Below are 25,017 nucleotides of genomic sequence, written 5' to 3'. Positions count from 1 at the left end.
TATTCTTGCAAAGCTTTTCCAAAACTGCTTCCTCAGTCTTCCTTGGCTACTTTACCTGCCTCTGCTACTTAGCAGCTGTGTGACCTCAGGTTACTAGCACTCATCCTGAAATGCTGGGTGTGGCTAGGTGATCTCCAATCGTTGTTTCTTGTACCTTCAAGAATACCATGATACTTTTTGCCCCAACTGGTTTGGCTCAGTGGATAGAGCCTCGGCCTGCGGACTAAAGGATCCCAGGTTTGATTCCAGTCAAGGGCACATGCCTGGGTTGCGGGCTCCATCCCCAGTAGGGGTGTTGCAGGAGACATCCGATCAATGATCCTCTCTCATCATTGATGTTTTTATCTCTCTCTCCCTCTCCCTTCCTCTCTGAATTCTATAAAAATATATTTTTTTAAAAAATACTATGATACTTTGGACCTGACTTCTGTGCCTTAGTATTTCATTATGCCTTTTTACCTTGTGCCAGTTGTTTTATGTTATTTGTCTTATCTCCCCAGTTAAGATGGAAGAGTGATTATAGAAATATATTTTCTTGTCTTATTCCTTGCACATGAATGTTTGATGTTACACAGGAAAAGGTGTAAGTGGCATCACCACCTCATTGAGGTAGTTGTTTCCATCTCTGCCATAGACTTTGGCAAAGTCCTTCACTAGAGTTTCCATATGGTGTCAATAGGGAGATTCCTTGGGTCTGCTGGGTGCTCTGATTATTTGAAAGTTATATATAAATAGCACCTTATGGAGGCAGCTCACCTCCCAAATATTTTGAAATGAATGATACATAGTCCTAATAAGATGCAACAAGTGCCTGATGTCCCAAATGGTGTAGTCATTTGAACCCCGAGGGCTTGAGTTTGAATTGCTTCCGGGAGCTGGTAATTTAACTTCTGTGCTTCAGTTTTAGTATCGGTAGGATGGAGATCATCATACTACTTCATTGGGTTGATGTGAGGATTGAATATGAAGAACTTAGATTCCTGCTTGATACATAGCAGTCATTCAGTAAATGCCAGCTGTCTTCACCATACAGAACACTGTCCACCATTAATCCATAGGACAAGAAAACTGAGCTGACAGACCACCTCAGACTGACTTTCTTAGTTTTAACAAAAAGGCCTTGCCCTGGCCAGTTTGCTCAGTGGTTGGAGCGTTGGCCCTCAGACCGAAGGGCTATGGGTTTGGTTCCTGGACAGAGGCATGTGCCTGGGTTGCAGGCCCCATGCCCCTGCTCTGGTTGGGACGTATGTGGAAGGTAAACAATCGATGTGTCTTTCTCACATCAATGTTTCTCTTTTTCCTCTTCCCTCCTTCCCTTCCACTCTCTAAAAATCAATGAAAAAAATAATCCTCTGGTGGAGGATTAAAACAAACAAACAAAAAAGGCCTAGGATAAAAAAGACCACAAAGTTGTTTGATTAGGTGTAACACTTGTAGTCCCATAATTGCCTTATTTTGCCTTCCCCCTCCAATTAGATAATACAAAAATACACCCCAAAAGCAGGAAAAAGTACCCACGGTCCCATCATTCAAAGAAAACATCAGCTTAAAATGTGCCATATCTGAAAGGTAGTACTAAAATGACATTTGGAATTCTCTTTTTAGCATTAAAACGTCCTTTTTAACGATGTTATTGTTTTCTCAATAGTCCATTATATGAGTATATCCATAATTTGCTTAGTTTGTCGCGTAGCTTTAGGCTGCAGCTCGGGTCTGGCATGACTAGTGCTGCAGCACCACTTTTGTACATAACTTTTCTACCCAATAAGTTATTTTCGATAAAATTGGTTTATGTGTGTACTTTTTGGAGGAGGAACAGAAATGGCACAAAGTAGTATATAGATGTTGCCTTGAAATCCTGGATATTTTAGACCCCAAGGACAGTGCTAGATAAGCCCCACTGGAGGACAGAGGAAAACATTGTAAAGGAGAGAACGGTTTGAGTCACTGAACACGACGCTGCAGAAAGACATGTATTTGAGCATCACCAGGAGGCAGGAGGATGTGAGCTGCCTCCTTCCTTCCCAGGGCACTGGAACAGGCTGGAATAAGTGCTGGATCAGTGTGGCGGCTTCCCGGAGGGGAAGTTCTGACTTCTCAGATCATCTAGGTAAACACTAGCAGAAAATAGGTGAGAGTTCATTGTGTACAAACAAATAAACCCAGATCCGTAACAGTTTTAGTGAGCCACCGTTGTGAGAATACAAGGCTTCAATTTTCTAAATTTCGGGACATTTAGCTTTGACCCTTGGGCTTTCCACTACCTCAGGATCTGGCTAATCAGAAAAAGCAGGATAAAAGATATATTGGTAGAATTTTTTTGGTTGAATCTGCATCTAGTGTGGATACATGCGTATTAAAAAACAATCAGTGCCGAAACCGGTTTGGCTCAGTGGCTAGAGCGTCAGCCTGCGGACTGAAGGGTCCTGGGTTCGATTCCGGTCAAGGGCATGTACCTGGGTTGCGGGCACACCCCCCATGGGGGGTGTGCAGGAGGCAGCTGATCGATGTTTCTCTCTCATCGATGTTTCTAACTCTCTATCTCTCTCCCTTCCTCTCTGTAAAAAATCAATAAAATATATTAAAGAAAAATCAGTAATTCTAGATGGATGGGAAGCTTTGTAATTTAAAACAAAAGGGCAAAATGGAAAGCAGGAGCCTACTCCAGCGTTGCTACCTTCTGGGATATGGTCAGATTCCCAAGTTTGTCAGTGAAGTTTGTCCAGTGCACATTTGAACTGAAGATTAAGAATGTAAGGCTCAAGCAGCCACCGTCAAAGTGGTTGGGCCAGGTATCAGGATCTGGTGGACATATGAATACCACTTTCCCCCAAAAGATCAGGAAGCGGATTTCAACATTAATACAAAGCATATTTTGTTTGGCATAGTAATCAAAGATGGAAAGAGTGCTGTTAATTTTTAACATGTGGGACATTAAATTAAGCAAGTCAATAAAACAAAATCCATTATGGTTTTAGAGACAAAATTAGTAGGGAAACAAAGGAGTACTGGTTTTAATTGACAGGTTTTTGGTTTTCTTTTGTGTGTGTGTGATAGCATGCCTTTTAATTGAGTGTGTGTTTTAATACTGACCAAATACCATGAAATAAAAATAAATCAAGGTTTGACTTCTGTTATATTTAATTACACGTGCTTTAGCTTTCATTTGTAAGCCAGCATTCACCCTGGGATGACAGCATTCTGAGTCAGATATGGAAACTGTTCAATGTACCCAGTGTGGTTCGCAGAATTCTTAAGTAGACCTTTTCTCTAGATCATGCAGGTGTCAAGCTCGGTATCTCATTACTCAATTGATGACATCTTTGGATGCTTAGAGTTGGCTAATCATGTGCATGCACGTGTGTGTGTCTGTGTTTTTCCTTGGAAAGAAGTAGATGATTCAAGGGGTCAGGGAAATTTTGTTTTTAGAGGCAGTTACATCAAAATGATCTGGACCTCTACAGATGTCTTTAAAGTTTGGAAAGAGGATGGAAGAACTTACGACAATAGTGGGTACCTACAGTAGTCGGGTTGGTTGACTGAGTAATTCGAGTAGCTTTTATTGAGCAACAACTATGTGCCTATTGTTTTGTATGTGTTTTTACAAAAATACGCACTGACCACTCCCACTCTTCATATGACAGATGTGGAAGGGGAGGCTCAGAGAAGTGAAGAAACCTGCCCTAACCCTGTAGTTAGTGAATTGCAGGGTCAAAATTCAAACCCAAGTCTAACTCCATTGCCAGCTAGCTGACCTTCTCTTCTGCCACAATAAGCCTATTGTGTATTTATGTCGGGTTGCGGGGGTGGGGGTGAAAGAAGTATGTTCTGTAAAACTTTCAGAAAAGTTAAGTGTGTGCACTTTTTACACCTTTGGCAAAAAGCTCATCTATGTGCTTGTAGAAGTAACAGCATCAGACACTCCCAACAAACACCCTGTGAGATAGGTGTTGCTGTAGATTGAATGTGTGTGTCCCCAAATCCATATAGTGACATCCTGACCACAGGTGATGGTATTAAGAGGTAGGGAGGGCCTTTAGGAGGTGATGATTAGGTCATGATGTTTGAACCTTATGATTGGGATTAGTGTCCTTGTAAAAGAGACCGCGGAGAGCTAGCCAACCCTTTCTGCCATGTGAGGTTGCAGCAAAAAGACAGCAATAACGGAAGTGGGCCCTAACCAGACACCAAATCTGCCAGCACCTGATCTTGGATTCCAGAACCGTGAGAAATAATTTGATGTATATACGCTCCCAGCGTGTGGTATTTCTGTTAGAGCTGCCCGAATGGAGTAAGACAGGTACTATCACGATCTTCCTTTACAGGTGAAGAAACTGAGGGAGGGCCCGCATACTCTGGGTAAAACCATCTAAGTCCAGATTTTGACCTGTTGGGCCACTGGACCACTCAGGATAGTAGTGGGTTTCAAAGAAGTGTGGACAGTTTCTGGGGTGGAGCCTTCTAGACCTTGGGAGCCATCAGATCCTCATTTTACTAATAAGTGTGAAATTCTTAACTTCTTAGAAGCTTGCTTTGAATAGAGATAATGGTGCCTATTTTTTTTTTAATCAGTTGTGAGGACCAATTGTAGTAAACATAAATAAAGTGTATAGTAGAATGCCTGGACCCTGGTACGTGCTTAGTAAAAAATATTTTATTATTAATGCTAGCTACTATTAATAAAGGGCATTTAATATTAATATTAATGCTGTTAGGCACAGAGGCTTTTAAACTTTCTGAAACCTCAGGATTTCTGTGAACTCATCTTGTTCCAACTGAGATCCTTTTGGGAACTGGGTTTCAGGGTATGCTCCAACTTGAGCTGACATCACCTGAATGGAAGCTCCCCTAATTCCCTCTGACATTTCTAGAAGGACACCCGACCTGTGTCACAAGTCTTGACCTCATTGTCACTTTCATAGATTTCCTCATATCAACTGCTGAGATCGAGTATGGTGTACCCTGTGGGAGAGTGATGTTGGTGACATTTTGTTGTTATTGTTTTCAAAAATATATTTTTATTGATTTCAGAGAGGAAGGGAGAGAGATAGAAACATCAATGATTTCTTGATGGGCTGACTCCTGCACACTCCCTACTGGGGATCCAGCTTGCAACCCGGACATGTGCCCTAACTGGGAATCAAACCATGACCTCCTCGTTCATAGGTCAATGGATACTCAACCACTGGGCCACACAGGCTGGGCTGATGTTGGCAATTTTGTAAGAATGTGTCATTTACTGCTAATCTAGTTTCAGGAGAAAGTTCCTTTTATTTTTTTCCTTCAATGTTTTTAAAAATATATATATATATATTTTATTGATTTTTCACAGAGAGGAAGGGAGAGGGACAAAGAGTTAGAAACATCGATGAGAGAGCAACATTGATCAGCTGCCTCCTGCACACCCCCCACTGGAGATGTGCCTGAAACCAAGGTAATGCCCTTGACAGGAATCGAACCCAGGACCCTTCAGTCCGAAGGCTGCCACTCTATCCACTGAGCCAAACCAGTCAGGGCCTAAGAAAGTTCCTTTTTTAAAAAAGTTATCTCAGGCCTTGAAGGAGTCAGATATGCATGCACAAAAGATATGAGAAGGATTAGGAGAGTGAGCATTTTTCCTTTATAAATTCAGCTTTTAGCTGCATGAATTGAACAAGGCTTCAGAATTCAGAACTGCTGCATTCGGTTCTTGGAACTTCATTTTAACCCCAGCCCAGCAAACTTCCTTCTGGTAAATGAGAGGATGGATATTTCTGGGCACCTGTTGCCTTTGAAACCAGCCTGTGAACTCTTTGGTATGCCTGACCTTGACCCTATGCTGAACCTGAGGCCGCAGGGACTTTAGATAGCAGCTCAGGACAGTCTGGACCTTCCTGAACCTCTGTGACCTGTGACCAGACTGGGCAGTGCCAGTTACTAGGAACCTCCTGGGGCTCCTGGACAAACAACTCCTGTGTAGCCTGAAGTAGGCTGTCCAGGAGTGACAGAGGCAGACGCGGACTTAGTTAAGTTCAAGCTCTGTATGTGTAAGCAGTGTGGTGAGACTTCCAGCAAAGCACAAGCACTCAGTAAGGGTTAGCTGTTATTATGGGTGATGGTGTTAGATGTCTTTCCTTATATTAAGTCAAAATCTGCCTCCCCATCACTTTGACCTGTGTTCCTTGACAAGACAGTATAGCATCTGTCTTCTACGTGATGCTCATTAGATATTTAAAGACAGTCATTTTATCTTGGCTGTTTCTTGGGGTCCTACCCTCTGAAGGACCAAGACCCAAACCTTCATCTGCCAGATTTGATCACCCATGAGATTCAGAGCAGGTTGTATTAGGTTGCCAGAAAGTATTAAAGCTTTAGACTGGAGGGTGGCTTTGTGGGGTTGTCATAAAGGGATCAGGCAAGTGTTGATCTGGAGTGGCCTTGAACACTGAGATTTAATAATCCCTATGGGTCCCACAGGGACAAACTAGTTGTTTTTGTTTTGTTTTTTCCTTTGGGCCAGGCACTGTGCTCAACTCTGGATGACATACTCGGTTTCATGTGGTTCTAAGCTGGAGTGCAGCCTGAAGCCAGTTGCCTGGCTTGATTTCACTCAAATACTGTGGTAGTTCCGTGTCACTATTCTGTGGGTATTTGAGCCAGAGGACTGGAACCTAGTTGAGGCTGCTTACTATTAACACTTGCCCAACTGCCTATGTTCGATGAAAAATATCTAAAGAGATCCTATATATTTAGGGGGAGGAAGGTAATATCAGTTTGGCCAAGGAGATAATCACATCTTACCTTTTAAGGAAGGTTCTTACTATGAGGAAGTGGCCCAAATGTGATTTATTCTTTGGGGTGACCACATATTTCTAAAGAGTAGTAGGGGAGTACCACAGGAGTCCCAGCAGTATGCTAGAGTTGACTCCTACAGGCTCTGGGAGCTGGTTGTATGCATTAATTCCTAACTCTGCATTCAATGTCCTTGTGTTAGTAGCTTGAAAATGGCCATCGTGGGAGTATTTACACAATGAAAACTGGCAAACGCTGAAAATCAGGGCTTTATTTTCAGAGAGCCAGTTGTTAAACATTTACCGGCACACCACTGACTAGGATTCAGGTCACATGTCACTCAAGAGAAAAGTCCCAGAGAGCATCAGTAGTACAAACTGAATTATTAAAGCATTTGAGGCAGAGAATGGGAAGAACAGGTCAGCAGGGCCTCTGCTAAGTAGGACAATGCCAGAAGACGAGCTAGTTGAGGGAGCCTTATTCTCAGGAAAGTATTCTACAAATATTTGTGGGCCTTCTATGGTATGAGGGTAGACTTTGGAATCACATTGTTATCCGCACCCCCATTTTCCCTCTTAAATTACTACCTCAAATATAGTTGGGCTCAGTGCTGAATTACCCAGTAAGCTGTATAAGCAGGGGTTAGTGCACCAGCAATGTGCACCAGCAATGTGCACCAGCAGGGGGACAAAGGAAAGGAGAAAAAACGAATATACTACATGTCTTCATGTCTTTATGATAGATACAGATATAGATACGGATATAGAGATATAGATATTATAGATATAGATATGCATGCAGTAAAGTATTAACACTAGATTGCCCAAGGAAGTCATTTTGACTGCTTTTTAATTTCAATTAGAAAAACAATTATGTGTATAAGGACACAATGTCTTAGAATTTTGTGACTTTTTGTACAACATATAAATGCGTTTATTAATAATTGTAGTTACCTCCCCCTCCTTCATTTCCGGTATATATATGTGTGTTATACCTATATTGCCCCAAAGCAGTCATTTTGACTGCTTGGGGAAATTTTAACTCTTATTATTGAATTGAGTAAATTTCTTATGACCAGTTCGGCTCTGTATTGAAATAACAGTTTTCATTTTTTTTTCGATTACCGTCACATGATAACATACAAGTACATGATAAATTGTCGATACTTGATAAGTTGCAGTTGCTCAATAAGCTAAACTAGTACTTGTTATTCGAATCTTTATGCAGTGATACTTGTTCTAATAAGTTGTTTATTTTATTTCTTTTGCGCCCTAAATTCATGAAAGAAATGTCGAATAGAAGTGAGTTATTGGAAAAGTTAAGGAACATAAGTGCAGAGTGCTCCGATATTATTCTTTCACAATGCAGTCATTTTGACTGCTTTTGGGCAATATAGGTATATACTAAATTTCAGTCTTTTTAGTGTTAAACAAAGGAAAATAATAACTTTGGACTTCTTTATCCTTATTTTATGATTCACTGTTTTAATTTTGAGTGACTTGGAATATTTTGAGTTTCGCGTTCATGACTTATGGTTTGGGAACACCAACATTTTTTTTTCTTTAACTAGGAGAAAATCTCTGGCCCCACTGGAGACTGGCACCTTTCTAGTGTATTTATTGCTGCAGAAATGGCAGGGTGGAGTTGCCAGAATAGCTTTATTTCATGATTCTGACTAGGGCGGGCAGGTTGAAATTTGTCCTAGCCAAGAGGGAAAGACACTTGGAATGTTTGTTTCCATAAACAAAATTTGTGAGGTAAAAAAAAGGGACTTTTCCCTTTATACCCATTTGAATTTTATTCCAAAGGTAAACTGCTGCTTCATTTGTCCTCTCACTGTCCTAAAGGAGTATTTGGAGAATGTTGAGATTTAAATAGTCTTTTTATTTAGGAAAATTTCAAAATTATTTAAAAAACCAGAGTGTAGAGTATAATTAACTGCTAATTACTCATCACTCAGCTTCTATCATTATCAACTCATGTTCAATCTTATTTTATCTATTACAAGGGAACTTTCCCCTCCCAAACTAAGTGCTGTTGAAGCAAATCTCAGATATCAGATCATTTCAGTGGTAAATGTTTTCACATGTATCTCTAAAAGATAAGAACGCTTTTAAAAATCCTCACCAAGGATATTTTCCCATTGATTTTCAGAGATAGTGGAAAGGAAGGTGGGGAGAGAGAAACATCAGTGTGAGACCAATCAAGGCCAGGTACATGCCTTTGACTGGAATCAAACTGCCAACCCTTCTGTGCATAGGCTGACACTGTGACAACTGAGTCACGCAGGCCAGGGCAAGAACTCTAAAAAACCCAACTGTACTCTGTTACTTGCTAAAAAGAAGTTAACAATTTATTATACCTAGTTGAGAGACTACATATAGTATTTTATGATGCACAATAGATAAGTTCACGTATCTAACCACGTGCATATTGTTACACTAGTGGCCCATTGCATGAAGATTCGAGCAATAGGCCTTCCTTCCCCTGGCTGCCGGCACCGGTTTTCCTCCAGCACCCGGGACCCAGGCCTTTGGTCCGGCCGCAGCAGCGAGGCTTGGCTTCTCCCCCGGCGACCCAGGCCCCCAGCCCCTCCTTGAGCGGAGCCCAGAGCCAGCGGGAAACTTGGCTTCCTCCATCGCGGGGAGCAACCCAAGCCTCCTGCTTGCTCCAGCTCTGTGACCGCCGCCATCTTCAGTCATCTTAGTCTTCGCTCCGTGCCTACTTATGCAAATTAACTGCCATCTTTGTTGGGTTGATTTACATAGTCACTCTGATGGGCTGGCGGGTGTGGTGGAGTGATGGTTAATTTGCATGTTTCTCTTATAGGATTCTGTTTGATAGATAGATGATAATCTAATAATGTGTTGCCTGTGAGGATTCATTTGTTTGCCAGTACCTGTTATTATTTTTTATGATTGATTTTTAACCATTTTTTTCTTCGGCTGTGATTAGAAACCTTATTCTTGGTGCTAAATAGTAGGCTGCTAGAGAAAGGTGCTTTGCTCGGCCGATGTGGCTCAGTGGTTGAGCGTCGTCCTATGAACCAGGAGGTCACAGTTTGATTCTTGGTCAGGGCACATGCCTGGGTTGTAGACTCAATCTCTAGTAGGAGATATGCAAGGAGGTAGCAGAATGATTCTCTCTCATCATTGATGTTTCCATCTCTCCCTCTCCCTTCCTCTCTCTGAAATCAACTTAAAAAATAGTGCTTTGGTATCACTCCAAATCGCTGGACTAGAATGATTAGTATCCCTTCTGTAGTTTCTGGTTTGAGATTGAGAGATTAGGAACAGTATTAAAAGAATTCTAGCCCTCTCCTTTCCTCTGAAGTCATGTACAGTATAGAATTTCTAAGGGGTCCAAATAATATATTTAAAATTGTTCTTTAAAAATATTTTTGTCTGTTTAAAAGCTGTAATTAAAAAGCATGCGGAGTCCATCTAACTAATGTTTGAGCGGGTTTGTTAACCTCTCCGAGCCTTAGTTTCTTCATCTGTAAAATGGGTATAATAATAGTGCCTGCCCTCCTCATTGGGTTATGAGAATTAAGTTAAATATTGGATATAAAGCACAGCACCTGGCATATAGTAAGCCCTTAATGTTAGTAGGTACAATGCTGCTGTTGGGTTAACTCATTATAGACATTGGAATAAGCTTCTGAATTTTTATAAACAGGCCATTTATTGGCAAGTTTGTAGCTCCGAAGTCGTTTAAAAAGTTTGGCCTGTGCATATATGTCCACACAAAATTGCGTAAGCCAGTACACCACTTCAGCCCACGTGTACCAAACTCGGTTACATTGAGGCCATGCTTAGGCATATTTGCTTGGCAGATGCTCTCACTCTGGCTTAGGTCAGTTACGTAATAACAAATAAATGGGTAACCTGTCAAGTCCTGGTAATGCTGTTCTTAGATTTTTAACACTTATTATAAGGTGTAGATGCTTTTAGTCTTATTTTTATATCTATTCCAAGCAAAGTGAACAGTTGTTAGATATTTTTAGTATTCAGCTTTTTGTGAAACATTTTCAGCGAGTCTTTTCAAGCGACGGAATCAGTTTTGATTCAAGAAATCCCTGAGACTGCAAGCAAAGCTGTTTGAAAACCAGTTAGGATGTGCGCCTCCTCTCTGTGAAGCAGGCTTTCCTCCCCCCCAGCCCCCGCCGTGCCATCCACACAAAGTGCAGAAACACATTGGATGCTGAAGTTCATGAAACTGCAGCTGTTTTCCAGTGACAGTTTTCCAGCCTTTATGTTCATCAAAACTGCATCGTTCTCACTAACTTTACATTCAATGTGGTATTTTTTGTAAACTAAACCATGCAAATAAGATTCTTTCTATTGCTTTCGTATGTGAGGTCCAGAGTTAAGATGTAATAGAACAAAAAAAGTGCCAATGCCAAAGAGTTTGAAAAATCTCACCTTAATGATATAGAAGGGCACTATGCCCCCAAACTAAATGGCACCAGATAAATAAAATGTTAAAGTTCATTTGTACACTTTTACATTTTAATCTCATTTCTCAATGAGATTTTACATCTAGCTGTGCCTCTGATAAAGATTGTTATCGTAAAAAAACAATTTATTACTAATTACAGTGATCATCACTTCTGGTAACTTGCCAGCAATAACCCAGAGGCCAACTGAGATCCTGGAAGGAAGTGAACACTTCTGAACAACCAAAATCAGTGTTGCAGAGTAGATAACATTGGAGATACTCGTGTGTTTTACACCTGGAGTACTTCCTGTGCTCTCTCTGAGTCTCTATGACTCTTACCACAGTCACACTTCTAACAGACTTGATTGTTCTGGTTCCTCTGCATTCATTGCAGGTTCAGGACAGACATGCTGCAGTAAAACCGACCAGCAGCAGCAAGAAATGAACAGTTAGTCCAATAGCAGGACATAGAAAGCTGTAATAAAGACAAAAGAATACTTAAACTTAAACCGTAGCAACCTGGGAAGCAGAGGTTTCTGAGGACAACAGTATATAGTAGGCACACTAACGAATTCTTATATGACCTGGAATCATCAGCAAGAGCTACAGTTTTTTTTAAGAATGTGGGAAAGATTTTAGAAAGATTTCTTTCTAAAACTATTATAATTGGGCATTTATATTTTAAGTGTTATCTATAAAATGAAGACCAGAGCTGTGCACATGTATAAAATCTGCTTTATTGAGATATAACATTTAAAGTGTACAGTTCAGTGTTTTCAGCATGTCAAGTGCAATCATCGGCATAATTTTATTTTTTAATTCAGTTATTTTTAATTAAAATTGACATACAGTGTTATATTAATTTTAGGTGTACAACATAGTGTTTCAGCATTTATATGCCTTACAAAGTGGCCACTACCATAAGTCCAGCAACCATCCATCCACATATAGTTATAGTTACTAGAGGCCTGATGCACAAAATTCATGTAAGAGTAGGCCTTCTTTCCCCACAGCTGCCAGCACCGGCTTCCCTCTGGCACCCAGGCCCTGGGCTTCCCTTGCAGCCCCGGCTTCATCTGGAAGGTCATCCAGTCTAATTAGCATATTACTCTTTTATTATTATAGAATTAAGACTCTTCCCTATACCGTACCTTACAACTGTAGAACACTTCATCACCCCAAAACATCTTACTAGCAGTCACGCTCCTTTCCCCCCCTACAACTTCAAAACCTAGGCAACCGCTAATCTTTCTGTCTCCATAGGTTGGCCTATTGTAGACATTTCATATAAATGCAATTTATAATAGCAACCTTCCCAGTGGCCCCGACCTTAATCACACCACCTTCTTCAGCAGAGATAGAGTCCCTGGACTAAAGAAGATAGTCCTTTGTTGGCTCCTTTCACTTAGCTTAGTGTTTTCAAGGTCCACCCTGTCTAAATTATATCAGTGTTTTGTTCCTATTTATTTCCAAATAATATTTCATTGTACGGTGATATCACATGTGACTTACTCATTGCTTGATGGACTTCCACTTTTTGCTATTATGAGTAATGCTTCCATGGACTTTCGCATACCAGTTTTTGTGTGGTCAAGTGTTTTTAGTTCTCCTGGGTATATGCCTAAGAGTGGACTTACAGATACTAAACTAACTTATGTTTAACCTCTTGCAGAACTGCCAGCCTGTTTTCCAAAGTGACTGCACTATTTTATTTTCCCACAAGGGGGGTAGGAGGGTTCCACTTTCTCCACATCCTAACCCAACACTTGTTGTTTTCCATTTTTTTAGATTATAGCCATCCTGGTGGGTTTGAAGTGGTATCTTATTGTGGTTTAGATGTGTGTTTCCCTAAAAGCTCTCACGCCTCTCCAACACTGACATCCTGTGATTTTAAACGTTTTTTTGGGTTTGAATGTCATCTCCAGTTAAATAAGATCCTTGAATGGCTAGGAGGTGTCAGGTTTTACTTTGTTATCGTTACTGTGCTTATGGGGGAACCATGCATAGAGCTGCCATTGGTAAATATTAAAGGATTGCTTTAATCAAGTCGTGTCTGGCACTAGGACAATGTGAGTTTCACTCAGCAGAGTTTGCCCCCCTTTCCAGTCTGTTCTTGATCAACAGTAAGTCCTTGCAGCCTAGAATGTAAGTGCCAACAGGGCAGGTGCATTGCCACCTCCCCAACTCCATGCCACAGTGCCTCACACTGTCTAGGAACAAAATACAGATCTGTTCAGCGAGATGTGGATGCATAAGCACGTAGTTGTTCTCGGATTACTTGGCGAGGGTGCTTGTGACCTCTTTATTTCAGTTTGCATTGCAGGTGAGCATTTGGCACATCCTTCCTCCATCCCCACTCAGCTCAACTTTAGAGATTTGCCAGACGTAAACAGTTGAGCTAAAATAAACGAAAAAACTCTATTTCCAGTAGACCTGTTGTTCTCCCTGGTGGTGCCGACTAGCAGTGCTGTTCTCTCCATAATTAGCCACTCTCTGGTGTTAAATTGTCAGGAGCATCCCTGAAGTCAATAAGCATGCTCTGGTGGCTTGTCAGGACAGCAAGCTAAACCCCTTGGTGATTTAAACTGGGATTTGTTTAAGCAAGTAATGAGATTACCGTCCTGAGCCACAAGGAGGGGCAGTGGATGGTTGGAGGAGCCATTCTGGGTAGAAGCTGTGATCAGCTCTGGTTGCTGAAAAAATTTCATTGGAGATGGTCACACAGGTGCACTCATGCCCCTTGGCACATGTCTGCATAGTGAAACCTGTGGAATCTTCTTTAGTCCAGGGACTCTATTTCTGCTGAAGAAGGTGGTGTGATTAAGGTCAGGGCCACTGGGAAGGTTGCTGTTCACCTTCCCTTGCCTCTAGATTCTGTAGGACAGGCTGCTGCTTGGTGGAAAAAGGGATGATGACCATAAATGTCTGCAGTTGTTTTTTTTTCCCCATCTCCTCAGCCTGAGAACGTTACTTTGGCATGGGAAACACATTTCATCTGCGGTTCACTTCCTCTCCTTAAGTCCTGGAGCAGAAACATAGGGCTGACTGTAGGGACAATGGGGAGAAAATGAGCTCGCTGGTCACTAGAGTGACACCCCTCTTTCTACTGGGTGGCAGGGAGAGGCCCCAGGACCTTGGGAAAGTATATTTCACGGAGCTGCTCATGAACTTGAGGAAGAAAACCAAGGAAACAAATTTCTAACTCCAGGGATTTGACATTTTGGATCGTCTCAGCTCCAGCTCCATCTTGCCCTGCTTCCCCCTGGTCCAGCTGCAAGCTAAGAATGCATTTACTGGTGCCACCAGAATGGCGCCCTGCAAGAGTTTTTTATTTATCTATTTTTTTCTTTCTCAAATCTTAACCTTGAAAAACCAGAGAAAGTAACATAACTTTTATGTTGGTGTTTCTGTCGGTATCAAGACCAACCACATGGTTTGTAAATCAAAGAATGTCTGCCTGCCTGACCTAAATACATGAGTGCTGTTCCCAGAGCTAACTTCTTTTTTACTCTCTCTCTCTCTTTTTTTAATTTGTTGGGGTACATGTTTCAAATGTACAATTCAATGAAACATCATCCGCACACTGCAGTGTGTGCCCATCAACCCAAGCAAAGTCTCTTTCCCCATTTTCCCATCTTCGCCCACCTCCACCTACCCCACCCCTCCTTTCCCTCTGGCTATCACCACACTGTTGTCTGTGTCTGTGTGGTGGATGGAGGGATGGATATATGGATATATATATCTCCTAATCCCTTTACCTTCTTTCATACAGTCCCCTAAGCCCCCTCCCTCCCTTCTGACAACTGTCAGTCTGTTCTATGTATTCATGCCTCTGTTTCTACTTTGTCAGTTTATTTTGTTTGTTAGAGTCTACATAGAAGTGAGGGAGCTCAATTCTTTTTTTAAAAAATATATTTTATTGATTTTTTTTACAGCAAGGAAGGGAGAGGGATAGACTAGAGAGTTAGAAACATCGATGAGAGAGGAACATCAGCTGCCTCCTGCACACCCCCCCACTGGGGACATGCCCGCAACCAAGGTACATGCCCTTGACCGGAATCGAACCCGGGACCCTTGAGTCCCCAGGCCGATGCTCTATCCACGGAGCCAAACCGGTCAGGGTGTGGGAGCTAAATTCTTTCTGGAGGAATGCCCGGTTACCTTTAAAACAGGAGCCACTGGAGAGAGGAGCGCGATGACAAAATTTAATTAATACGAGATGGATGATAACTGTATCATCCACTCAAAAGCTGTATTTAAAATTGGAAAGGCACCTGCAGTACTCATGTAATAAATTGTCCATAAGTAATTTCATTAACAAGCAATTAGATGTGTTCAAGGCCCTCATGGGAACAGGAATGTCTACCGGGCCATTACTGCGCCTGGCCCTCGGCTGCCAGCCGGAGTCCCTTAGAGTTTCTAGCAAGGACAGCTCATTCAGACTCCCGATTTCTCACTTTTAATTTGTGGTCCGGCTGCTTAAAATACTCATTTTGATTCCACTGGAACGGTGGTTTTGAACTTGACCAGTGAGAGTTACAGAGGTCCCTCAATGAAAAACGTTTTCTTCAGTTGGACTGTGTCAGAATATGCAGGCGTGGCCGGGGACTTGTATTTTAACAATACTAAAAGTAAAGTTGCGTTAAGGAAATACAACAGGAAACAAACCGTAAAGGTTCAGTTCAAATTGCAAATGCAAAGTAAACTCTGGTATGGCATCCTGTTTCTTCTAACCTGGGTTTGGTTGTGGAGCAAACTGGAAGAGGCCAGCTTTCATGAACCCCAGGCAATTTTGCCTTCAGGAACCCCTTCCATAAAAATTAAATAAAAATATTTTACTACTATGTTGGTATAAAGATTAATGCATTGATATGGTATAGTACAATGTTTTGGGTTTTTTTTTTTAGCTGAATTTTCCCCCCTGATTTTAAAAGAAATTAAAATGTTTGTGCTTGTTAAAAAAACACCACAGGTCCTAGGCACTGAGCCCATTGTGCTCACAGGCAGTTCGGGACTGCATGGTGAAGGTGAGGAAACCCAGACTTCAGGCCTGGTGGCTGATGTGATGATATTTCTTGCCTCAGAAGTCCTGAAAGCAGCCCTCACTATTCTTTCTTCTTCGGGAATGTGAGCATCTGATCAGCCCTTTTGTTCCCACCTGTGTGGGTGAGAGGGCGAAGGCTGTGTCAGTGAGAGAAGGGCTACTGCCACGCGGGCGTGTGGTCTTTCCCGCAGTGATCCTTTCCTGAAAACATATCCTTGTCCCTTTAAGTGTATTTTAAAATGCTACATTCAACAGAAGGGTTTTTCCCTGACAATAGTATACTAGTATGTAGGTGGATAAATCAGGCCTCTCCCATCCTACATTCCTACCTGAGACCTGGTCATGTCAGCTGCCTAACTGGCTAAACAACTCTGGAGTGGCAGACTTTCCTTTTCTTCCTTTCTCTCTCTCTTTCTTTTTCTTTCTTCCTTTCTCTCTCTCTTTCTTTCTCTTCCTTCCTTCCTTCCTTCTTTCCTTCCTTCCTTCCTTCTTAAGATTTTAAAATTGATTTTTAGAGAGAGTGAGAGAGGAAGAAAAGGGAGAGCGAAACATTGATGTGAGAGTGAAACATTGAGCCTCCTGAACGTCTCCTACTGGGGCTTGAGCATGCAACCAGGAATCAAACCTGAAACCTTTCAGTGCATGGGACCATGCCCAACCAACTGAGCCACAATGGCCAGCCCCCCCCCCCCACCCCCTTTTAAAAAACAACAACAGAACTTTTATGTTATTGATTGAAAGCCATCTTATGGTATGTATGATGTCTTATATAGTTGATCTCAGCTTGTTCATACTGAATTCAGTGAGTTGTATTTGGGTTTTCAATTACTGCTGTTGCCATTGGTTTGTTTTCTTTTAGGATCAAGGTGGGCACTTGAATATAAAATCTTACTTTTAATTCCTTCTCTAGCACTTTTTTCTTGGATTCTTGGTTTTGCATGATTATCCCTACAATGGAACCAGCAGCCTAAGATAAGTCCTCCTACTCCAACATCACATGATATTCTAATTCTACCTTCTTCCCAGCACCCTGAGGATAAGTACAGACCTCTTGCCCCGCCCTGCCCTTCCGTATCATTCTTTTTTAAAAATATATATTTTATTGATTTTTTTTTTACAGAGAGGAAGGGAGAAGGATAGAGAGTCAGAAACATTGATGAAAGAGAAACATCAATCAGCTGCCTCCTGCACACCCCCTGCTGGGGATGTGCCCACAACCAAGGTACATGCCCTTGACTGGAATCAAACCTGGGACCCTTCAGTCTGCAGACCGACACTCCATCCACTGAGCCAAACCGGTTTTCCTTGTCATTCTTGATGCTTGTGTCTAAGGGATAGCAGGTTTGATGTGGGTAGGGTCTTGCCTGAGAAGGGAAGGAAATGGTGAGGTGGGAATGCTGGCTTGCTCTTTTCCATGGGCAGGGCCAGAAATCAGCTATCTGCTCATTGAAGCCAAGTTAACACAATTACTTTTTCTTTTGCCTCATTGCAGAGAAATTTTTTTTTATTAAGAATTCTAAAATAACTGATTATGAAGGTTAAATGTATTGATTGTAAAAATTTGGAAAGCATCATCAGAAAAGCCAGAAGAGAAAAAGTCACCCTAATTCATGATACAGAGATAACGGCTATTAACATTTTGCCTAAAGTTTCCTGTATTTTCTTTTTAATGTTTATACAAAATTGTAGTCATATGAAGTGTACAATTTAATCACCTGACCTGTTCATTTAATAATACATAATGAACATTCTCACGTCATTAAGTGCCACCCTGCAAAATGGATAATCATTTATTTAACCTTCCCTTTATTTTGGGACAACAAATTATTTTTCTCATTATTACCAAACCTTTAATGATTTTTTAAGGTAAATTTTTGAATGCATACATAATTATTTACTTAGTGTAAAGTGGAACTAAATGTATTAGGGTATAGCAATCTGGAGCATTTAAACATATATTTTCAAGTAGCCCATGGAAAGGCTACACGAGTTTACATTGCCATCAGTACTCTGTTAAGTGCTTGAATCCTTGTACCCTGGCCAACACTGGTATTGCCATGTGACTAAAATTCAAACTAAAGAAATCTGGTATGCATTAATTTGATAGAAACCAAGACTCAAGTTTCTCTGCACTGAGTATTTAATGTTTAGCATATTGGGCTGTGTGCAATAAGTATGGGTTTCCTTACAGTGTTATAGAAACCCTTTTATTACATTTTACATTTACCACTTTTTTCAAGATCCTTGTGTTACCAGTGAGATGAAGAGGCCTCAATTCTTGTCTTCTTGAGGGAAAGATTTCAGTGAAGAGAGGAAGTGTGAAAAAGCAAACAAGAATTTCTTGACTGCATTAAAAATATACTTAGGACAAGGAAACAAGGAAGGGCTTAACATAGAAGGAGCAACAGGAGAGCCCGGGCTGGGCTGCCTTGGCTCCCTGGGAAGTCAGAGAGAAGGAGGCCTTGGAGACAGGTTCGGAGGGTTAGCATGGGACGACCTGCCGCTGCCCATTGCTCCCCTGGTTGCAAGTCTCCTGGGATCCCTTAGAGGTCAGGGGGTGTTCTCAATTAACAATCAACAAGCAACTCAACTCTGACTAGCCTTGCAAAACGGGGGGTATTGGCTCATGAAACTGAAAACGGACTCTGTAGATACCTAGTGTGACTGATCTTGGGCAAGTCCTTGATCTTTCTAAGCCTTACTTTTCTTAATCTGTAAACAGGATAGTCCAGTTCTTAAAGTTAAATATGGCTATGAATATATTTGCAAAGAATTACATTATACTATCAGCCAAAAGTAGGCGTAGTGAAGGGAAGGAGAACCACAAACTTTTAAAGAAACACAATCATATCACACAACAGAATCTAAGTTAACAAGGTCGGGTTTTTTGTTTGTTTTTAACTTGTAGCGGTCCTTAGGCGGCTGCAGCGTAACTAGCATTTATGTAGTGCAAAAATATCTCCGAGATGCTTTAAGGGTCTTTTTTTTCCTGTTGGTAACACAATCCTCAGACATCTTTCCCACCTATTAGTGTGCTGGACAAATCTATTTCCAAATAGTGGGAAAAGCAATTCAGTCCTGCTACTCCCTACTCAGAAGGAATTACGGCAGAAATAAATGACATCTCGGTGGACCCTCGAGAGGTCTGTTAAGCTGTGTCAACAGCTGGTTGCTGAGTCACATCAGTGCCCAAAGGAGTTGATCTTGAGCACTCCGTGCCTAATTTATATACAGGAAGAAATATTGGTGTTAGGGGCCTTCACCTCACCAGGAGCACCTCTTAAAGCTTTGTGGCTGGTTGTTCAAGGGGAGGTAGATTTTCTAATGCCAGGCTCCCTTAGCTCTTTAAAATTGCTTCTTCGGTAGAAAAACTTTTCCTCATTTTTGCTATTTGGCGTTCACTCTGTAACCTTTGAAACTTACTGCAGGAAGCGTAAGTGTCCCACAGAGACTATTCTAGTGTTCTGAAAAGGTCTTTAGGAAACAGGCTTTGTCTTAAAGCCACCGACTACCAATAAACCCTTTTATTATTTTCACCACAATATTTGGAATACAGATTCATTTCAAGGTTTTAATGACTACCAGATTGCCAGTCTTGGAGGATTGTGTCGAGAGACATTTTTAGACAGAAAAAAATGCAGCAGGGCCTACATACCTTTTTGTTAGCGCTCAGCTACCACATGTTTACCAGCGATACTGGCAGTCCCTGGGTCTGGTCTGCAGGAGAGGAGGGAGGGTTTCAGGGAAAAGAAAGCAGCCAAAGATTCTGATGGAAGATGTATTAGCCTGGATCACTCTGCAGTGATGAATAACCTCCAAATGTCAGTGGCTTAAAACAGCAAAGGTTTGTCTCATTCACCAAGGTTTGCCCATTGAGAGGTGGCTGGGGGCTCCATTCTGACTCACTATCGCTGTTATAAAATGGCCAGGAGTTACAGCCTGCCCCATGGGCCTGAAGGAAGAGAACCAGAAGCATTTGGCCAGCAGCCACAGTTTGTGTTTCTGATGGCTAGATATTTGGCTCGCTCTCCCGCCTGCAAGTGAGATACGGTCATCCCCTCCCCAAAGGAAACAACCCTGAAGTCCTTCCCAGTCACAGTGTCTGCATGATGCACAGCAGGCTCTAAATTAGGGGTGATACAAAGTCATTTTGACATCAGCTCGGATCTAGAAACTTCTGAACTAAAAGAGGCAAGTTACCTGCTTTTCACCACCCCCATACATTGTATATGAATGTATTAATAGTTGGTTGGGCGTTGTCTTATGCACCAAAGGGTTGCTGGTTTGATTCCCAGTCAAGGCATATGCCCTGGTTGCAGGCTCGATCCCCAGGAGGGGTCATGTAAGAGGCGGCCGATTGGTGTTTCTCTTCCTCCCTCCCTCCCTCCCCTTTCCTCTCTCTCTCTAAAAAATAAATAAAAATATTTTTTAGAAAAGGAAATAGGCTTCTTAACTATTTCACTATATGCTTTATTTCCATATGCCCAGCTCTCTGTTCTTGGCATCATCCTTATATTCACTGTGTGCCTTTGTGTTGTGCTCCCAGCCTCTCTTTATTGACTTGGTCAGTGATACTCAGAACCTGTCAGGCTCAGGTGGGAAAGCCACACAACTAGTGTCTTTCCCCCTGAGCTATTCTAATGGAAAGAATTAACTAAGGAGCCATAACCTTAACTGCATGTTCAGTTGGGGACACCTTAACTCTTTCAGAGTGCTAAGAGTAAGTGTGATAGTCATTTTCTTTCTCCCAACCTCACCCTAAAGCTAAGTGCTAAGTGAGCTTTTTCACTCAGAGGCTTTCTCAGTTTTATTGAGGCTTTCTCACTTTTATCGTTTACATGTTGGGGAAGAGAAGCAGCTGCTTTTTTCCAGCCTTACAAGTCTGGCTTGATGGATTCTGTTCCCTTTCCTTTTTGTTTGTAAACCAGTTGGTTACTTTTTGAGCCCATCTCTCGCTCTTGTTTTGGTTACCCCTTTTAAAATTCAGCCAACAGGCCCTGACGGGTGTGGCCTTAGTTGGTTGGAGTGTCATCCCTTGCACCCAAAGATGGTAGGCTCAATTCTCGGTCAGGGCACCTACCCAGGTAGCAGGTTTGATCTCAGGTTGGGGTGTGTGCAAGAGGCAATCAATTGATGTTTCTCCCTCTTCTCTCTTCCTCTCTCTGCAATCAATAAAACAAAAATTAAAGCTGAATGATATTCTAAAAACAAAGAAAGCTCAGCCAACAGTAGCCAATAGTCACCAACACTTGCTACGAATATTTGCCCTTGAACCTCTTACACGAGATCTCCTAATTATTTAGGTATATATATCTGCTTTCCAAGTTCTCATACATGATAGTTTCACCAAATGCTTTGCCAGCCTCCAGAATTTGTTTCCTCACTCCCTGATGCCTGCCTCTAGGCCAGCATCACACTTTTTGTTGCTGTTGAATAGGCCAGGTTCTATTGCAGTAACAGACAATTCCCATATCTCAGTGGTTTAAAGAACAAATATTTATTTCATGCTCATGCTGTCACTGAGGATTGTCTGCATCCTCACTCCAGGACCTAGGCTGACAGATCAGCCACTACCTGGAATACTTCCGATTGCTATGGGAAAGTTCTATCTAGAGGGTCTCATGCCTGGCCTGGAAGCAATGACCTACTCATCAGTTCTTGCTTTTAAAGCAGGTTTCCTTCAGCATTGTTTTTGAGCTGTATTCATGTTGAAACCTATACATCTAGCTGATTTAACTACTTATCTATAGCACCTGGTTTTATGAGCATTAAGCTTCTATTTTGGACACACCTCACTATGGTAGGAACCATTTTGAATGAGCAGATCAGTTCACTTGTTGCATAAGTCTTCTTGGGCAATTTGAACCTCATCTGCTGAACATTCTTGATGAATAGTCTAGAAATTTTTGAAAATGACATCTGGTGTAAGACGGAGGAGTGAAGGATGAAGGCAAACATCCTGTATCTGGACCCACCATCACTTCTGGCAGACATGAAACAGATTCTTATCAGTGGTTCAGCTGAATCTATCTAAACATCTGGGTATCCTGGATTAGCGAGCTAGTGAATCATAGTGGTGACTGCGTTGGGAAGTCCTTCCTTCCTCTTCTTTTCTATCTCTTCTGCAGCTTGTGTAGGGGGAGTGTCACTTTAGGGAGACCTTGATATCAGGAAGATAAAATAAAACTACATTTGAAATATGACAGTGTTCTATAAAAGCATTAAAATACGAATACAAAAACCCCCAGTTTTTCATGAAGGTAAACTAATACAGTATTCCAATCCTGTTCCCTTTTGCCTTAACCAAAACTACTGATAAAACATTTGCCTGAATTTTCAGAACCTGACACACTTTTTCTCACTGTTTTGTTGAGTTGCCCACAAAAGCTTTGAAATGGCTGAAAAATGAGCTGGAGGTGAAGCAGGAAGAAGAAACCTGGACTCTTAAGTAACATAATTTTAGGTGCCCCTGTTGCATTTTGAAAAGTGAGACTTTGTGCAGTTGCCTATCCCTACCAAACAAAAGGCCATGTAACAATGCTTCATCCCAGAGGCCCGGTGACAGGCGTGGCTGGATGAAGATGGATTTCTGGTGCATAACTAGATTATTTTCTGGGTTTCACACTGCTGTTCTGTCCATTCTGTCCTGAGATGGTTCCTAATTCTCATTATCACTGAATACTGAATTCTTTTTTTTTTTTTTTTTTACTTCGGTGTGTGCTGAAAGTTCTAAGTGTAGAATTTTCTCCATCTCCTCCCCATCTCTAGCCTCCACCCAAACAACCTGCTCATCTTGCTACCCCCCTAAAAATAGTAACAACATTTCTGTGGTCTCATATAATCACAAACATAGGGGTCTTTCTTCTGTCTCTGCTCCTTCCCCTCTCTCACACTCACCTTTTTTTCTTTTCAAACCAGGTAGGATACATACATACATACATACATACATATATTATACTTTCTGAATCTTTTGTTTTCTCTAACAGAAAGGAAGAAAGAAAGGAGATGTAACAGAAGCTGTTCTCCTTAGAATCCCGCCACCATAGGGGTCATTATGTCTGCCCATCACCTCTGATATTCCACATTTTCTCCCCTTCTGCTTCCTATTTATTTAAAGCAGTGGAGTCACACCTTAGAAAGTCAGTTCATGGAGGCAAAAAGCAAATGCTGTAAAAATTATCATTGAAAAGTGCCCTGGGAGGTACCGTGAGGATTAGCTGTCCATATGCCATCTACTGACACACCTAGCACAGCTGGGTTTTCCTCTGGCATCAGAAGAGGCCATTTTTCTTTGGCTAAAGTTCTGATAAAATAGTTAGCATTTGGGAGCCATGCTCTATGCAAAATACGTATTTTTTAAGTATTGGAACTGCACCCATCTTGGTGAGATTTCGAGCCCTGAGTAGCACATGAGTATTGAGACTGGCTTAGGGAACTGCAGACCCTGTTTCTCAGCTCAGAGTCAATCCCGACGCAGACTCTAATTGAGTGGAGTATGGGCAGAATCATGGGCACCATTTAAATGGTGAATTTCTCCTTGCCTGTCTTTTCTTTTGGTGCATATATTTGAAATCGAGTAAACGGAATGTTAAATGCACATGCAGATGTGGCACCATAGCATTTCGTGACTGAAGATTAAAAAATCATTTATTTGCATGCATAGAATTCAGGGGCACTGTCTTTCTGTCCTAGCATTCCCATGGTTTGGCATGGATATCGGTGGAACCCTGGTCAAATTGGTCTACTTTGAGCCAAAGGATATTACAGCTGAAGAGGAACAAGAGGAAGTGGAGAACCTGAAGAGCATCCGGAAGTATTTGACTTCCAACGTTGCTTATGGGAAAACCGGGATCCGAGATGTCCACCTGGAATTAAAAAACTTGACCATGTGTGGACGCAAAGGGAACCTGCACTTCATCCGCTTCCCCAGCTGTGCCATGCACATGTTCATTCAGATGGGCAGCGAAAAGAACTTCTCCAGCCTTCATACCACCCTCTGTGCCACGGGAGGCGGGGCTTTCAAGTTTGAAGAGGACTTCAGAATGGTAAGTGGGTTTGTCCTTGTTAAAACAGCCGCACCACCTCTTAGAGAAAGAAAACCTCTGATATATTCATAAGCATGGCATCTCATACCAAAGGACTAGACGACTACTAACTAGCCTTGGGAGTTTGAACAAGTGCACTTCACCTCTCTGTGCCTCAGTTACCTCATCTATTGAATAGTTACTACCTCCTAGGGTTGTTACATGGAGGATTAGATGAGGTAATATGTACCTAGCACTTCATTAATGCTCAAAAAATGTGTTGCCATTCTCAACTTTTGTTATAATTAGTGCTGCACAGTATGCTAAAGACAATATGATGTAAAACTCCCTCTCGAGTTTTCCTCAGACACTTACTGCACAATTTCTTGAAAAACATAATCACTGAGTCAGTTTTATAGGTATGTAGACTGAGGCCCACAGGAAAGGTTCTCTGGAAATCTTACTATCTAGAAATCTTACTAAAAATTATTCTGTCTACCCATTTGCACTGTCTTTTTGTTTTATGAATGCCATTCAAAAGTTTTGCTCACAAACAAAAAAATGAAATCTTTGATAGGTGAGTTCCTTTATTAATGAACACGATGTAGGAGGTGCTACATAGTAAGAATAGTGCTGTATCCTGACTGGAGGTACATTCCAACTCTCTGTTGCTCATTTAGATTTGACAAATTTAGCTCACTGGAAGGTATGAATAAATGACATGGAGCCCAAACTTTG

At 41.6% G+C, this 25,017-nt stretch overlaps 1 protein-coding gene across 4 annotated transcripts in view; it reads left to right on the top strand.

Moving 5' to 3' along the window:
• Positions 1 to 25,017, top strand: part of PANK1 (pantothenate kinase 1) — a 49,753-nt gene that overhangs the window by 3,271 nt on the left and 21,465 nt on the right. For all 4 annotated transcript variants that reach the window (XM_059662795.1, XM_059662792.1, XM_059662794.1 and 1 more), the window contains exon 2: positions 23,948 to 24,300. In XM_059662795.1, the coding sequence (XP_059518778.1) occupies positions 23,948 to 24,300 (353 nt within the window). The remainder of the gene's footprint in view (positions 1 to 23,947; positions 24,301 to 25,017) is intronic.

The sequence above is a fragment of the Myotis daubentonii genome, chromosome 13 (genome assembly GCF_963259705.1).
Source record: "Myotis daubentonii chromosome 13, mMyoDau2.1, whole genome shotgun sequence".
Lineage (NCBI taxonomy): Eukaryota > Metazoa > Chordata > Mammalia > Chiroptera > Vespertilionidae > Myotis > Myotis daubentonii.
The sequence above is the reverse complement of the archived record's forward strand: the minus strand, read 5'-3'. Positions and strand labels throughout refer to the sequence as shown.